The sequence below is a fragment of the Ochotona princeps genome, chromosome 8, assembly GCF_030435755.1.
Source record: "Ochotona princeps isolate mOchPri1 chromosome 8, mOchPri1.hap1, whole genome shotgun sequence".
NCBI lineage: Eukaryota > Metazoa > Chordata > Mammalia > Lagomorpha > Ochotonidae > Ochotona > Ochotona princeps.
Window position 1 is genome coordinate 62149709 of NC_080839.1, and position 17356 is coordinate 62167064.

Consider the following 17356-nt stretch of genomic DNA (forward strand, 5'->3'; position numbering starts at 1 on the left):
TAGAAAATCTAAAATTGTTTATTAGTTCTTCAGGATGATTTTAACCTTCTTTATGCTTACTGAACATGCTTTTTAAAAAATGAGTGTTATTTATCTACTTTTAAAAAAGCAATAAATATACACATTCAGTGCTTTCAGTAAAGTTCCAAGTAATTTCAAAATCTGTGCTAGGTATTTTATGAGACAAATACACTGAACAATTTTGTCTTTTAAGATCAGCACAATACTGATAGTAAAACAAGCTATCAACTCACTTTCTTCTCTCAACATGTATGTGAGGTTTAATTCCTAGCAAAGCAATTAAACAGAAGCAAAAGCAATGCCTTTAAGACTTTTTCACTTCTAATGCTTTGAGTAACTACAGCTGACTGCCAAGAAAGAAAATTTCAAAGTGCCTAAATGTTTTTCATTTTTGAGCAAATGATAATTTGGCACTAGAGCAAATGTAAATAAAGACACAAAGGCTGGGGCCCAGCACAATGGCTCAATGGCTAATCTTCACTTTCAAGTGCTGGGATCCCATATGGGTGTCATTCATGTCCCAGCTGCTTTATTTCCCATCCAGCTCCCTGCTTGTGGCCTGGGAAAGCAACAGTGGATGGCCAAAAGCCTTGTGTCCCTGCACCCGCATGGGAGATCTAGCTCCCAGCTTGACTGGCTCAGCTTTGGTCTTTGTGGCCATCTGGTGAGTAAACCATCAGATGAAAGCTGTATCTCTTTGTCACTCCTTCCCTCTGTAAATCTGATCTGCCTTTACAATAAAAATTAATACATCTTAAACAAACAAACAAAACCCCAAAGGCACAAAGGATGTACTTTTTCTGTAGCCTAGCATAAAAAACTGTAACAAAGGCAACCAACAACTTCAACCGTGCGTACATCGTTATAGAATTATTACTGAATTTGCCAAGTTGCAACTACTAAGCCAGGAACAGATAAAAGGGTACAAAATATGTGCTTTTATGCTACAGCCTGCCTCTTAACCTAAGGCATTATTTACAAACTACTCTCCCATACGTTATCTTACTTGATGTTGTTGATTTTCTAAATGGCTGCAATTGACAGAGTTGGACCAGGCCAAAGCCAGGAGCCAGGAGCCAGGAGCTTCTTTTCTCTTACATGGCTGCATATGCCCAAACACAAGGGCCAGCTGCTGCTGTTTTCCCGGTCGCATCAGCAGGTCGCTGGATTGGGAAGTGGAGCAGCTGGGACTTGAACAGGGGGCCTTGGGGAGTCTTCAATTGCTACCAAAGGCCCTACTCACTACACAGCAACACCTTGATGTTATTTCTATAATCAAGGATATTCATACTCTTAGTTTTTTCTTTTTAAGATGTATTTATCTCAAAGAGTCACACAGACAGGGAGAGGCAAAGACAGATCTTCCAGCTGCTGGCCCACTCCTTATGTGGTCACAACAGACAGAGCTGGGCCAGGTCATAGCCAGAAACCAGAAGCTTCCTTGGGTCTTCCACACGGGTGGCAGGACCTCGGGTAGTTGTACCATCTTCCATTACTTTTCTCAGGACAGTAACAGGAAGCTAGATTGGAAGTAGAATAGCCAGGACACCAATCAATGTCCAAATGGGATGCCAGCACTCACAGCAAGAGCTTTACCTGTTACAGCACAGTGCTGACTCCCTTTTTGGTCTCAGGTCCAGTTAGCCATTTGTATCCATGCGTGAGAGTTCCAAAATAGAGACAAAAACAACCCATGCCTGTTACCGTCATCATTCCCTAAACAATACAGTGTAACAACTGGTAACAGAACATTTACACTGTATTAGGTAATTATAAGTAATCCAGAGATGATGTGCAGTCCATGTGAAAATTATTATGCCACACAAAGGTCTTGAGCAGCTATACATTTTGGCATGTCCTCTGGAGGTTCTAGAACCAGTCCCCTATGGATACAGAGGACAAGTGTTTCCCAGCTCACTCATTCTCTACTGATCTAGTTTAAGCAATTTAATCTGCCTTTTATTACATTTCAGAAATAAAAACACAACATAAAACCAAATGTACGTACTGCCTCTGCGGTGTCAATGGGTAAAGCTGGCTGCATTGTGTTGGCACTCCCTATGAGTGTTGGTTCAAGTCCCTGCTGCTCCATATCTGATCCAGTTCCCTGCTTACAGTATAGGAAATTAGCAGAGGACTGCCCAAGTGCTTGGGTATCTATACCCATTTGGGAAACTGGAAGAAGTTTCTGACTCCTGGCTGCAGCTCTGGCCATTGCAGCCATTTGGGGCATGAATCAGTGAATGATCTCTTTAAATCTACCTTCCAAATAAACAAATATATACCTCAAAACCTGTTAAATCATTGTATTAAGTAAAGAGATACATATATGAAAATATGAAAAGGACTCCAATTGTAATTGTAATGTAAAATTGTAACTGATTCTAAACTTCAACCAATTAACAAACTTGCTTCCATACTTAATCTAACAAAATTGAATGACTAAATATAAATTTAGTAAAAGCGCTCAGAAACACTATTATACAACAGTAAATCTGTATTTTCCTACTGACAAAATATGGAAAACCAGAACACTGCAGGTCTTAGTCTTTCTGCATTTGTACACACAGATTTAAATTCTAATAATACACTCTGGCTTATAAGCCGTTTCACAGAACTTTTCAATAGTCTGCATGACACATGATTATTAAGGGCTTCCAACAGATCACAAGAATGTAAGGGATTACAACTTTAGTGGATGTTGAAAAACTAGAATCCACTATTTATAAAAACTAAACAAAAACAAGAGGGCCTCTCCAGACTTGGAAGCTGTAGTCAGTCAGAAACATGATCAGGAGCCCAAAGAACCAATCTAATTAGTAACATTTTCCAGTTGCAGGTTTCTCTTCCCGGATCCATAGCTCATTGATCATACTAAACACACACACACACACTGAATTACAGGAATTCTGTAACCAGACAACTAGGGAATATTAATTTTTTATTTTCACTTACATTCATCATAGAATCCATAAATGCGATTGATGCTAGCACACTCATGGTTTCCTCTTAAGAGAAAGAAGTTCTCTGGATATTTGATTTTGTAAGCCAACAGCAAACAAATGGTTTCCAAAGACTGTTTTCCTCTGTCCACATAATCTCCCAGGAAAAGATAGTTGGCTTCTGGTGGGAAACCTCCATATTCAAATAATCTCAGTAAATCTGTATACTGTCCATGAATATCTCCTAAAAATAGAAAAAGTCAGTTTTAGAAAAATTGGCTACTACTATAAGCAGCTTCTATTAACAGTGGTTACGGCTGTGAGGAACTGCCAATGTCCTTTTTCAGTCTCCTCGCCTTGAGTGATTGTTAACTTCTGTCTTGTTGGCACTCTCTTGCCTTCTTCTGGGCTCACTAATGAAGCCAATCATCTCCTAGAGAAAGTCACACAGCAATGAACTGCAGGCAGCATCTGGCCAGCACTCCTTTCTAACTGGCCCTCTGTCCATTTAGGCAGCGAGGAACTGAATCCTGTCACAGTTGAGCCTTCAGATGACTGCACCAAGTCGTGGGGCAGTGGCACTCACCCACAGCTCCTGGTCAGCCACACAACCACAAGGGTCATGAACGGATACACTGCAGCAAGGGCAAGGAACCTTTTTCCTGCCAAGGGCCATATGGGTATTTATAACAGTAACAGGCCATAGAGAAGCATCCACTTACATTTACATCACTTGAATTCATAAAGATCACTTCTATAAAATTCTAAATATTACCAAGGTGACACTCTAAAAAACAAATCAATTTATCCAGAAAATATTTGCCTTAGCTAACACCTCTTATTTGTAAGGCACTGTACAAAGGTGTATCAAATGAATTATTTAATAAACCACAGTACAAAGAAAATGGAAACTAAGCATCTGCAGAGTGCCCAGTGTGAATGTAGTTCAGTAAGGATGATGCAAAGAATGCTGGTAATCTTAAAAATATGTATAAATCCTAATAACTAAAAAATACCTGAATAGTCACATCAGAAGCCAGCATGGTACATTATTTATATCATCATCATATGAACTACAGAAAAATGTTACTTTCCATGTAACAACTCTTCTGACCATACTCAAGTTTTTCCTTCTGGCTAACACCTTAAGACTTAAAAAACCAAATACAATTTGTAAAATTATATTCAAAACAAATTCAACAATGACAACAAAGACGATCACACATATACTGCTATACCAATTTATATCTATGGTTTCTCACCATGTCTGTTTCTCCCCATCCTTGATGACACTAAATACTAATCTTTGATTTTTTTTTTGTAATATGACTAAATTGAGGACTTACTCTAAACTGCATTTTACTTATTACCAGTGAAGCTTAGAATCTTACGCTTATCAATCATATGAATTTCTCCTAAGAGCTTCTTCTTCCTGTTTTTCTGTTATGCTCTACTGCACTTTCTTACTTGTTCTAAAAACTATTTATTATGAACAGCAATCTTTAAGTTATATATGCAAACATTTGTTTTAAAATGTCATTCTTATGAAAGTAACTTTTATAATTTATTTAATGAAATTTATACGACTTTTCCATATTAAAAAGTTTCCTCTAAATCAGTATATGCACAGAAGAGAAAAGCATGACTCATTTACATACCACAAATTTTCAGTGGTGCTTCCAATTCTAGAAGAATAGGCTGGCTGAGGAAGATCTCCCGAGACTTGATACACAGGCCCCGCACTTCTGCTTCAGTCATCTGCACAATCTTTCCTGGTCGACACCCTCGTACTGACAAACAATGAACACACTGGTCAGTTCCACACAATTCAACTACAAAAGAATAATCCTTTAAAGAGGGCTAAAAGAAAAACAAAAGAAGTAGGTAACTAGGTCCCCACACATAAAAGCTATATATTTCAACAGTATATCAAATAATATAAAAGCACCAAGGACTTAACAGAGGAAACAGAAACAACATTCAAATATCTGTTACTAACTATGTCAGTTAATAAGACAATCATTAAATTTCAACACAATGATCAACGAAACTATTATGGGTTCAATGTAGCTCTCAAACACTAATCATCCACTTCTGGTGCAGAGTTCTTTTTTCTAATACCACAGAGGGTATCATCTTGAATGTTCCAGTAAGTATCTTGAACACCAGCTGAGATTGAGGGAACAATTTTCAATCTTAGCATCAAGTCACTTAAAAATTAACATCTGAGGGAGTCAGGGAAAGGCAGTGAACTAAGCAGCCACCTGCCAACACTGCTACCCCATATCAGAGGATCAAATCATGTCCTGGCAGCTCTACTTCCCATCTAGCTCCCTGCTAACATATCCAGGAAGGCAGTGGAGGATGGCCCATGTGCTGGGGCCCTTGCCGTCCAAATGGGAGACCCAGATGGAGATCTGGGTTCCCAGCTAGTCAAGTCCAGGACCAATCCCCGTTTATTGTGGCCATTTAAGGCAGAGAAGCAACAAACAAGATCTCCCCTCTCCACTTTGTGCACAGCCAATTGGTGCCTTTCAAACAAACAAATAAATAAATAAATATTGAAACTCTCATTTTAAAGGAAGAGGGACAGCTCTTCCATTTACTGGATCACTTTCCCAACACCTGCAAGTCAGGATTGGGATAGGCTGAAGCCCTGAGCATAATCAGAGTCTCACATGAGCAAAAGGACCCCAAGACTTGAGCCATCATCTGTGTATTCCAGAATGTACATTGGCACAAAGCTTATAGTAGCAGAGGAATTCAGGCACCCGTGTGTATCATAGGAACATTGCCAGTGGTCTCTAATCAATGTGCAAAACACCCACCCCTTGGGCATTAGGGTTTTTGTTTTTTAAAAGCACAGAGCATCAGGGAGAGAGATTTCCCAATGGCTAGCTCACTCTCCAATGTGCCTGCAAAGCTAACTGCAGTCAGGACAATGCCAGAAGCTGGGAACTCCATCCAGGTCTCCTGTATTGGGTGGCAGGAACACAGACATCATCCGCTGCCTCCCACATACACATCAGCAGGAAGCTGAACTTGGATTGGGGCCGTTTCAAACCTAGGGACCTGGATATGGGATGAGGTAGTTCAACTGCTCCATCCAGTGCTTGTCCCTTGATATCAGTTTTAAATGCAGGAAGCTTTACGGGGAGAAAAAGTAGGTATTTATAGGATTAAATATCTCTGGTTGCTTCCAGATGACAAATACACAATGAAAATTTTTTACTTAGAAAATTTATTAACTCATTCAGCAAATATTTGGCAGCCTAATATTTATTTAGTTGGTAGAAATAATAGCAATGAAGTAAAAAGAAAAACAAAGCAAAATAGAACAAAACAAAAAGACAAAAACAGAAAGAAATAATAGCAATGGACAAAAACAATTTTCAGCGCTCATAAAAATCTTCACAATTTATGTTACGATTCAATAGTTCTAAAACTCTGGGTCAGTAAAATTAAGATAACTTGATCCAACTATTATGAAGCTGAAGACAAAAGTAGGTTAATTTTTTGTGTCAATTTAAAGTATCAAAATTATAATGCTGAGTCGTTTACCTCCTGTCTATTTCTCTGTAAATTATGTGTTTAGTTTTGCTTTTCTAAGTAATTCTAACATTTTTACATTGCCATAATAATGCTTTAGCTTATCAGGAATGGGAATTCAGAAAAACCAAAAATCATATCGTAGAAAAATCTCTTCCATTTCCCTGATTCTAACATACATTAACCAAGATCTCTGAAGTCATGAAATATTTTGTAATCAACAGAATCTTACAAATGATAACTGGAAATGGTCTTTTACCTTACTGATGGCACATAAAACACATTTCACAACCAATCACATCATAAGAATTAATTTAACAGATTTTTTTTTCAAAGGCCAAGCCTTTGCCAAGTAACCAAATCATAGGTTCATTTTCCATGAACTTTTACATTTGTTTTCCGGTTTGCTTTTACATTTACTTGAGGACAGTAACCTGTCCCCTGGCTCACTCCCCCAGGTGCCCATTAATACCCAGTGGGGCCAGGCAGAAGCTGGTCTCCCATTGGAGTGATGGAAATCAAACTAGCTGTGCCACCACTGCTGCCTCCCAGGCTGCACAGCGGTCCTCCCATCTGCTTAGTGAACCATATGGCTATCCTTTTCCAGACAAGTTCATTTTGAGCCTTCTGTCTATTCTTTTACATGGGATTGTCTTTTTCTCCATATCTTAATGCTGTCTTGTGATGAACAGTTCTTTAATGAGTTTAAATATAATCTTTCTCAAATTGAATCAAGCTTTTCTCTCTTTCGTTAGCAGCTACTTGACTGCATTTGCAAGGCAAGGCAGAGAGGTCGTCTTCTATCAGCTGATTCACTCCCTCTAATGGCTATTAACAGTTGGGGATGGGCCAGGCCAGAAACCAGAAACTCAATTTGGGTTTCGTATATAGGTGGCAGAGACTCAGGTACTCAGTCATCAGGTGCCACATTCTGGATGCAGAAGCTGGAATGAGAAATAGAACTCAGCACCACAACCCTAACACTCCTGTGTTGTATAAAACACCCGCACCAAAATGCTTCCCACCTTGTAGGAAGAACTGATATTTTTTTCTTTTCTTTTCTTTTTTTTTTAAAGAACTGACATTTTAACAATTTTAAGCCTTCCAACCTATGGTGATCTCTCCTTTTGTCATTTCCCTCAGCAATATGTTTGTTTCAATGTGGGTATAGTACACAGTTTTCAAACTGACTTTGGGAGTTGCTAATGTAAACATGTGCATTCCCACTTCATTTCTACTTGTGTGATGTGAGTATACACATACATGTATACAGGTAACTGGTTTATATATGCTGACTTTTACTCAACTCAAATATTTTGTAATTCTTCTGCATTTCCCAAATATACAATTTTGTCATGTATGAAGACTTAGTTCTTTCCCAGTATTTTCATCTTTCTTTCTTTCGTTCTCACTGAATTGGTGAGGAGCTTCTTCAGGCTGAAGCAGAATAGCTATGGCACTATTGGTTCTCCCTGTTTTGTGCCTGATAAGGCCCCAATATTTCATCACTAAGTATGACAGATACACTTTTGTGCATCTCAACACATGGAGGAAAATTAGCTTCTGTTGCTAGACTGTTAAGGACTTATCACAAAGGAGTGTAAAATGTAGCCAATATCTTTCCTCATTTGCAGATGATTCTTCACTTTTACTCTGTTGAATCTTGCATTCCAATATGTAAAGTGTTGGCTTAGCAGCAACTTAAATAGCTATTTCAAACAACCACCTCTATTTTAAGCAGTCAGAATGGATATTTACTGATAATAACCATGTTTCTTTCTGTAGTTCTTTGCTTTTAATCTGGCATCATTTGTTTCAACATGAATAACTTCCTTTGGTATTTTCTAGTGCTCATCTATCTGCAATAAATATTCTAGGCTTTAGTACACTTTTATTTATGAAGGATATGCTGAGTTTAGAACTGCAAGATGTGCGTACAAGTACACACACTGTTCCTACTTTTTTTAATTAAAGATTTTTAAAATATATTTTTATTGGAAAGGCAGATTTACAGAAGAAGGAGATACACAGAGAGATCATCTATCTGCGGGTTTACTCCCCAAGGGGTTGCAGTGGCTGGAGCTGAGCTGATCTGAAATCGGGAGCCAGGAGCTTCCTCCAAGTCTCCTAAATGGGTGCAGGGTCCCAAGGCCTTAAACCTTTCTCCACTGCTTTCCCAAGCCACAGGAAGGAAGCTGGATGGGAAGCAGAGCATCTGGGACACGACCTAGTGTCCATATGAGATCCTGGCAGTGAGGATTTAGCTGCTGAGCATCACTCTGGGCCCAGTTTTCCCACTTTCTTTCAGAACATCACAGGTTCTGGCTTCTGTGGTCTCAAGAGACAAACCAAGCTTTTTATTCCTATTGTTCTTTGTCAGTAACAACCGCTTTCCTCTGGCAGCTTTGGTTTTTATCCTCTTTGAGAACTGGATAATATCTACTGAATTCTTTTGTTGCAGCCTTACCGTTTCTAGTTAGCTGATAAACCCAATGACCAAATTCTTAATTTTAGTTATACTATTTCTTTAGATGTAGAATTTCTAGGTCTCTGAAAAAAAAAAAAGTCATCTGTTCCACTCTATTTTTAACATTCGATCTACATTTTAGAAGATTTATTTTACTTGAAAAAATTACAGAGAGGGAGAGACAGAAAGATCTTCCAACTGTTGGTTCACTCCCCAAATGGCCGCAATGGCCAGACCTGGGCTGGTCTGAAGCCAGAAGCCAGGAGCCAGGAGCTTCTTCCAGGTCTTCCACGTAGGTGTGGAGACCCAAGACTTTGAGCCTTCCTCCACTACCTTCCCTGGACATTGGTAAGGAGCTGGATCAAAGTGGAGCAGCTGGACTCAACCTGCCTACCCATATGAGATGCTGGTATCACAGGCTGAAGATCAGCTTGTTACACCACTGTGCCAGCCCCAGCATATTAATCTTTTAAAGTTCCCATGTGACAACTCTAGTATTTGAAACATCAGTGCTCTGAGAATATATTCTGTAACACTGTGCTAAATGAAATACCAGATTATGTATGAAAAGCTGACAAAGATCCAGATGGCCTCTTCTTCAAAAAGGTGTTAGCTCTGGGCAGCAGAGTAGCAGTGACTTGCTCACATGCTCTTGAAGGCTAGTTCACTTCAGCATTGCCCTCAGTCTTAGGCAATGGTCTTGATGGAGTCTCAAGAGAAAACCCAGGGTCTAAGTACCCAGTACCCACACCTCGGCAGGATGTGAAGGGCAACCTGTGCCTCTGGAGCGAGGGGGATGCTGTCGTGTCACAGAGCTTTTGTTTCCTTAGTCTCACTGCGCCTTTGCAGTGAGTCAGCCGAGGGGCTGGCTGCAGACTACCGGATAGTCTATGGAGCTGCCTCCTTTCCGGAAGGTCAGTTTTGATGGCTTTAGGTAGCCAGTTCAACTTCCTTTAGTCCAGTTTGCGTGCTACTTTTTTGTTTGGCTTTCACTCCTTTATGTTTCCCTAGGAAATATTCCAGTCCAAGCAACAAAAGTATGCATTGACATGATAAAGGATTAGTTTTCAATTAATTAATTAGATTGGCATTACATTTATTATGTAATGACATCCTAACTGTCCTAAAATAACAATATTTATGTTGATATTATCAAACTACATGGTTAGCCTAATATTCCCAATTCACAGAAAAATAACACAGTTTTGAAGAAAATTAGAACAGTACATCTCATCATAGAATTCCTTCACAAAAACAGATTCTGCAACCAAAGCAAGTTTCCAACTAGCTCATTGATTACCCAAGAAAAGTCATTTTATCTGTAATGGTAGGTGTTGTGTCTTGATTGGAAAAGCTATAGAAATATACTTTGTGGAGCCTGGTACAATGGATCAATGCCTAAATCTTCACCTTGCAAGCACCAGGATTCCATATGGGTGCTGATTCACGTCCTGGCTGCTCCTCTTCCCATCCTGCTCCCTGCTCACCACCTGGGGAAGCAGTGGAGGTTGATTTAAGTCCTTGGGACCCTGCATCTGTGTGGGAGACTTGGAGGAAGCGTCTGGCTCCTGCCTTAGCAATAACCCAGCTCCATTTAGCCATTTGGGCTATTTGGGGAGTGAACCAGTGGATGAAGATCTTCCTCTCTGTTTCTCCTTCTCTCCATAGATCTGACCTGCCTTTCCAGTAAAAATATATAACTCTATCAGTAAATAAATAAACAAACCCTTTGACAATAAACTTTTTAAAAGCCTACGAGGCTCACTGATGCTGGGAGCAACACCAGCAAAAATAAATGGCTTCTGATAGGTTGGCAGATATCATCAATTCTTGTAAGATGTTTCTGCAAGGAGCCAATCCTAAATCTTAAATTACTGAAAAGCCAGGATCTAGGAATAGTCTCTGAAGAACAACTACAAGCAAGAATATTTTCAAAGAGTCTTAGAGTTCAACCTAACAGGAAATTCATTAAGACATTTTATGGCTGATGATAGTAAACAGTAAATACATAAGAGCAGAAAAAAATCAGTTGCACAATCTTACAAAGCTTGTAAAAAAAACCCAGCATAAGATATTTAAAAGTCTGTGATGCTGTTTTGTGTGTGTGTGTGTGTTTTAAAGATATTTCTCTCTCTCTCTCTCTCTCTCTCTCTCTCTCTCTCTCTCTCTCTCTCTGTCTCTCAGAAAGGCAGATACAGAGAAGGAGATACAGAAAGATCTTCCATCTGCAGGTTCACTCCCCAAGTGGCTGCAACAGCTGGAGCTGAGCCAATCTGAAACAGGAGCTTCCTCTGGGCTTTCCACTTGAGTACAGGGTCCCAAGGCTTTGGGTCATCCTCAACTGCTCTCTCAGTTTACAGGCAGGGAGCAGCACAGAAGTAGAGCAGCTAGGACATGAACCAGTGTCCATATGAGATCCCAATGTGTACAAGACAAGGACTTTAGCCACTAGGCTGCAGCACTGGACCCCAGCAGTAATAATTTCTTTTGTTTTTGGTTTAATATTTATTTATTTCAAAGGCAGAGTGAAGGAGAAAGAAGGAGACAGAGATCTTCCACTCATGAGCTTATTCCCACACAAATCTTACAAACTTTCAAGCTCAAACTGTAGCACTCTTCAGATATCAACTAAAGTACAAAAGAATCCTTTTAACTGTAACTGAAGGACTTACACAGCTTCCACTCAGAGTGATCACTCCAATGCAATGACACACTTAAGGTAAACATCAGGAGGATTTTATAAACATTTTAATATGACAAACTAAAATCACGTCTGTGGATTGATCTTAGTATCTGGCAGTATCTAAGTGTGTAAAAAGACACTTTCCAAGATGAAATTATAAAATCTCATTACGCAACGGCATCAGATGATCACCTGCAATTAAATCTGATACAGAGAACAATAACTTTGAACCTCAATTAGGAAGAAGGTGATCTTCCCAAAAGAATCTCATTCTTCTCATGGTTAGAAAAAACTGTACTGATTTCAAACTTCATATTTCTGTAAAATATTTTCCAATGTAGGTCTGTCCTTTAAATTCCTAACAGTGCATGTCTACGCTTGTGCTGAATACATCTAACACTTTATCTTTCACTGGTCATCTATTTTTTCCAACACATTTTGCTTCTAACAGTTTTCTCTAACAGAGAAAAGATAACAAGAGAAAGAACTTGTCCTACCAATTATGCATGTCTGTTACACGACATCTTAATCACCTTATTAATTTTTGATTTTTTTATTTGAAGGGCAGGATGAGAGAGACAAACCATCTGCTGGTTCACTTTCAGTGCACAAAGCCCAGCTCTCCCAAGGGGCTGGCAAGGACCGAGCACTCCCGCCCTCTTCTGCTGCCTTCCCAGGTGCACTGGCAGGGAGCTGCATCAGAAACGGAGCAGACCCACTGTGGGTGCTGGGATCCCAGGTGCCAGCCTAGCCACGGATATTCTCACTCTCTTTTCCCTACATTCTCCACCCTAAGAGTCACTCAAGGTTATATACTAACTAAAGGCAATGTTAACTTTAAAGTAGATTTCCTGAACTATTTCCTGGCCCTTTTTCCTCCACATTTAACACAAATTCTGCCAAAGAGAACAAAAATGAAAAAGGAAAGTTTTTAAATTAGCTAAAATAGGGCCCAGCGGCATGGTCTAGCGGCTTAAGTCCTCGCCTTGAACGCCCCAGGATCCCATATGGGCGCCGGTTCTAATCGCAGCAGCTCCACTGACCATCCAGCTCCCTGCTTGTGACCTGGGAAAGCAGTCGAGGATGGCCCAATGCATTGGGACACTGCACCAGTGTGGGAGACTTGGAACAGGTTCCTGGTTCCCAGCTTTGGATCGGCACAGCACCGGCTGTTGCAGCCGCTTGCGGAGTGAATCACTGGATGGAAGATCTTCCTCTCTGTCTCTCCTTCTCTCTGTATATCTGACTTTATAATAAAAAAAAATAAATTAGCTAAAATGAATGCTTCTGGATGTAAATAAAACGATTAGTAGCTGTCAGATTTCAAATTCATTTTAAGTCTGCCAAATAGGGACAATGCATGTGGTTTCAGAGCCCACAGTGTTCTGCATCATACTTCAAAGTGTAACACTTCTATCTATGCAGGTATTTTTCTGTGAATTCTCAAAGGGCTCCGCGACTCACCATAGCAGAAAATCTTTCCAGGTACACTAGTAACAAATAAGAGTAAGGAAAAGTGACAGATTTTAGGAAGAGCAGAGTGTGCTAAACCAATGGCCCTTAAGCATGACCTCACTGTTCACTGTGTCTACACCTCACTGATGCTGCAAAGCAAAGGTGGGCAGAACTGTTGGTGCCTTTAAACAGTGAACTGGGGCCAGTGCAGTGGCACAGCAAGCTAGTCATCTGTTCTGTGACACAGGCATCCCGTAAGAGCACCGGTTCATGTCCTGGCTGCCTCACTTAACAACCCAACTCTGCTTATGGCCTGGGACAACAGGGGAGGATGCCCAAGGCCTTGAAACCACCTTATTCTGTCTTCAAACACCTCTTAGTACCAACATTATATGTCAAATGATACAGTCTGGATAGTAGGAACAGAAAAGAAATTTTCAAACAGACATAGATGATGAGAATGACAGCCATATGCAATAAACAGGAAGCAGAGGACACTGTATCTGTCAGGTACTCACAAGGACATGCCTTTCTCAAAAACCCAGTAAGAAGAGGTGGGCGTTTGGCTGGTGGTTAGCAAGCCCACATCCCATCCTTAGTGCCCGACTCCAGCTTCCTGCCACCCACATGGGCAAGATGGACTGAGCTCCCAGTTCCCACCACTGCTCTAGGGTCACTGCGGGCATCCAGAGAGCAGGAGCAAGTGGAAGGGGCGTCTCATCTACAAAAGGGGGCGGGGGTCCTCCTAGATCAAGGACCAAACCTTTCATTAAGCCAGGAAAGACTGGCTACTGGATATTTATACTTAACCTCAGGATGAAGTTTGTTTTAAACCCTACTAAAATAAAGGTTCTGTCTTCACTAAAATACGCTCATCTAATCAAACAGAAAGTCTCTCTTATAGGATATATGCCAGAGAACAAGATGTGGAAAAAGTACACTTTACCCACTAATAAAATTTCAGACATAGCCTGATACCGTCTTGGAAGCTAAGGTGAGAAGAGGCTACAGGACAAAGAGCTGTGATCCTGAGCTTCTTCCTCTGAGTGCATAATTCTTCAGGAAGCAAACACACAGTGATAACACAGCAATGCTCACTGCCTGAGGGCATCCATTTGTAGCAAACCAAAATTAATTTAGCAGGCTCCCTTGGGAGTCCCTACCCACCAATACACCACCATTAATTTACTGAGATTTATAAACCATTTCCTTTGCATTCCTACACTCCAAGACTTTCAGTGCAATCTTGTTTCAGAAACACAAAAACAGAATTTCAGTCAATATTTCTAACTATCCCGACATTCATATATAACCATATTATTTTATCTCTTTTTAGAAGTGTTTGGGAAACCAGTGCAATGGCTCAGCAGGCTAATTCCCCACCAGCAAACACCAGGACCACATGGGTATCAGCTCATGTCCAATTGTTCAACTTCCAATCCAACTCCCTGCTTATGGCCTGGGAAAGCAGTGGAGGATGTCCCAAAGCCTTGGATCCTGAACCCACATGGGAGACCCAGAAGCAGCTCCTGGCTTCAGACTGGCTCAGTTCTGGCTTTGAGGCCATTTCGAGAGTAAAGTGGCAGATCAAAGATCTTTCTCTTTGTAAATCTACCTTCCAAACAAAAATAAACCAAACAACAACAATGACAAAAAGGAAATGTTTGGGAACACATGCCACTGGGTTGGACAATCTGTTAAATGATAAACACTGAGAATAAAATGAGAGAAAAAAACACGCAAGGCAATTTACTATCTTCCTCACTAATCTTAAAACAACCCTATGCTTAGACCTAAATTCATAAATCCCAATGAATTATCTTGGATTTAGACATATACCAACACAGCCCCAGCTGTGCACTCAAATACCCAACCACATCTCTGGATTAGTTCTTCAAACAGCAGTTGCCCTCCCTCTGAAGAACCTCATTAAGGAGACCTCCCCCATCTAGTTTTTGCATCAGCAGGAGGAAAAAAAAAACTATCACCTTTATGCCTCCTCTAGCCTCTCAGGGAGATCCATCAAAAGAGCCTCTGCTAATCCCCCTCCTGCCCCATCCACTCTTTCTAAGGTCTGCTCCCTGGATCTGTTACCACACTGTCTCTGTGGAAACTGGAGCTGCCAGGAACACCCCTCACTTCTTCAAACTGCCTCACTTTTAGATGGCTGGGTTTTAATTAAACAATTTAATCAGCAATCAAAGCGTTAAAAAGAACTACTCTTTTTTTTATTCTCTCTGGAATCAAAAATACAAGTTCACAAATTCTTACCTACAAACATTGAGGCCAGAATTACTCACAAGACCTCAAAAGAAAAAATGGGGGCCTGGCACAGCGGCATAGCAAGTTAACCTTCAGCCTGCGATGCCAGCATCCCATATGGGTGCCAGTTTGAGCCCTGGCTGCTCCACTTCTGAACCAGCTCCCTCCCTGCTGGTGGGCCGACAAGGCAGTAGAGAATGGCTCAAGTGCTTGGGCTCCTGTGACCATGTGGGAGACCTGGAAGAAGTTCTTGGCTCCTGGTTACAAACCAGCCCAGCTCTGGCAGTTACAGCACTTTGAGGAGTGAACCAGTAGATGGATGCTATCTCCCTCCTCCTTTATAATCCTTTGAGGTAAAATAAACAAATCCTTAAAAAAATTATTCAAATGTCTATCAATGGATGGATGGCTAAAAAATATTTTAAATACGTATCATGGGATATCACACAGCCATAAGTGAAATGAAGTACAGACAGATGTTACAACATGTAAAACCTCAAAACCAAGAATAGCCCTAAAGATCAAACAGTACATAACCTAATTTATGTGTAAAGTCCATCAGGGACAAACCTACAGACTTCAAGTAGACTACTGGCTGCCTAGGGCTGCAGGGAAAAGAAAAAGGGCATGCCTGCTACTTGGAAGAGGTTGTTTTGAGGTATGTGTAGGAGAAAGAGGGACAAAGTTGATGGGGAAGTTCTGTTGTTACACTAAACAAACACTGAATCACAAGTACACTTCCAACAGGTAAACTGGATGCTATGTGAATCACACAGCAATAAAGCTGTCATTTCAAGGGCGGTACTGGCTTTACTGGCCTTATTAATCCAGCCCCTTTTCTAAGTCCACTCCTTCATTTTTAACCTTCAAAGGACACATAAGAGGAATCCTTTCTATTTCCTTGGTCTGTCAATCTAACTAAATTTTGAAGAGTACACGGCCCATGAAAAAGAGAAAATCCTTAAGTGTATCATGTCAGTCACAAACTCAAAATCTCACAAGTCGGGCCCGGCGGCGTGGTCTAGCGGCTAAAGTCCTCGCCTTGAAAGCCCCGGGATCCCATATGGGCACCGGTTCTAATCCCGGCAGCTCCACTTCCCATCCAGCTCCCTGCTTGTGGCCTGGGAAAGCAGTTGAGGACGGCCCAATGCTTTGGGACACTGCACCCGCGTGGGAGACCCGGAAGAGGTTCCAGGTTCCTGGCATCGGATCGGCGCGCATCGGCCCGTTGCGGCTCACTTGGGGAGTGAATCATCGGACGGAAGATCTTCCTCTCTGTCTCTCCTCCTCTGTGTATATCTGGCTGTAATAAAATGAATAAATCTTTAAAAAAAAAAAAAAAAAAATCTCACAAGTCAAAATTAAATGGACTTACCAAACAAAAACACATTCCAAAATTTTTCATAAAGATACTAGTGGTCCCAAAACAAACACAAACATACTCTGCTATGGGAGTTTACCATGCTAATATTCTACAACTCTGAGACAAATGTTCAAAAAAGGACACTTTAACTGTTATTAGGGATTTCTTTTCCATTTTTATCACAAGTTTTCACAGTAAGAATATCTTACTTTTATAATCAGAACAAAGCAAACACAGTTCATATGAATTAGCAAATATCAGACACACAATAGCCATACATTGTCAACAGGTACAGCCCAGTTTTTCAATATCTGGATCAAGTCTATGACGGGAAACTACCCTGAGCATCGCAGCAGTTTTAAATACTCCTTCCCCCCAAACACCAGATTCAACTCAGTCCAGGTCTTCCAAAATAAACTCAGCATTTATAGTTGGAACAAAGTTCCTCAGGTGACTGTGCCTCACTCCCACTCCCATGCTAACTATTAAGAACCACTGACTCAAGCAAAAAGTGTTTACTCAAGGGCTTTTCAGGACGCTCACGCAAGCTAGCTTCAGTTAGAGCAACAATCGCCAACAGCACTGGTTTGGCAGCAGGGGATGAAGTGACAGAA

The 17356-nt window shown here is 40.7% G+C and overlaps 1 protein-coding gene across 2 annotated transcripts in view; it reads right to left on the reverse strand.

The window, feature by feature from the left end:
- The window catches only part of PPP1CB (protein phosphatase 1 catalytic subunit beta), a 39231-nt gene that overhangs the window by 18889 nt on the left and 2986 nt on the right, over positions 1–17356 (reverse strand). For both annotated transcript variants that reach the window (XM_058668133.1, XM_058668132.1), the window contains exons 3-4: positions 4622–4753; positions 2977–3207 (exon numbers count right to left, since the gene is read on the reverse strand). In XM_058668133.1, coding sequence (XP_058524116.1) covers positions 2977–3207; positions 4622–4753 — 363 coding nt within the window. The remainder of the gene's footprint in view (positions 1–2976; positions 3208–4621; positions 4754–17356) is intronic.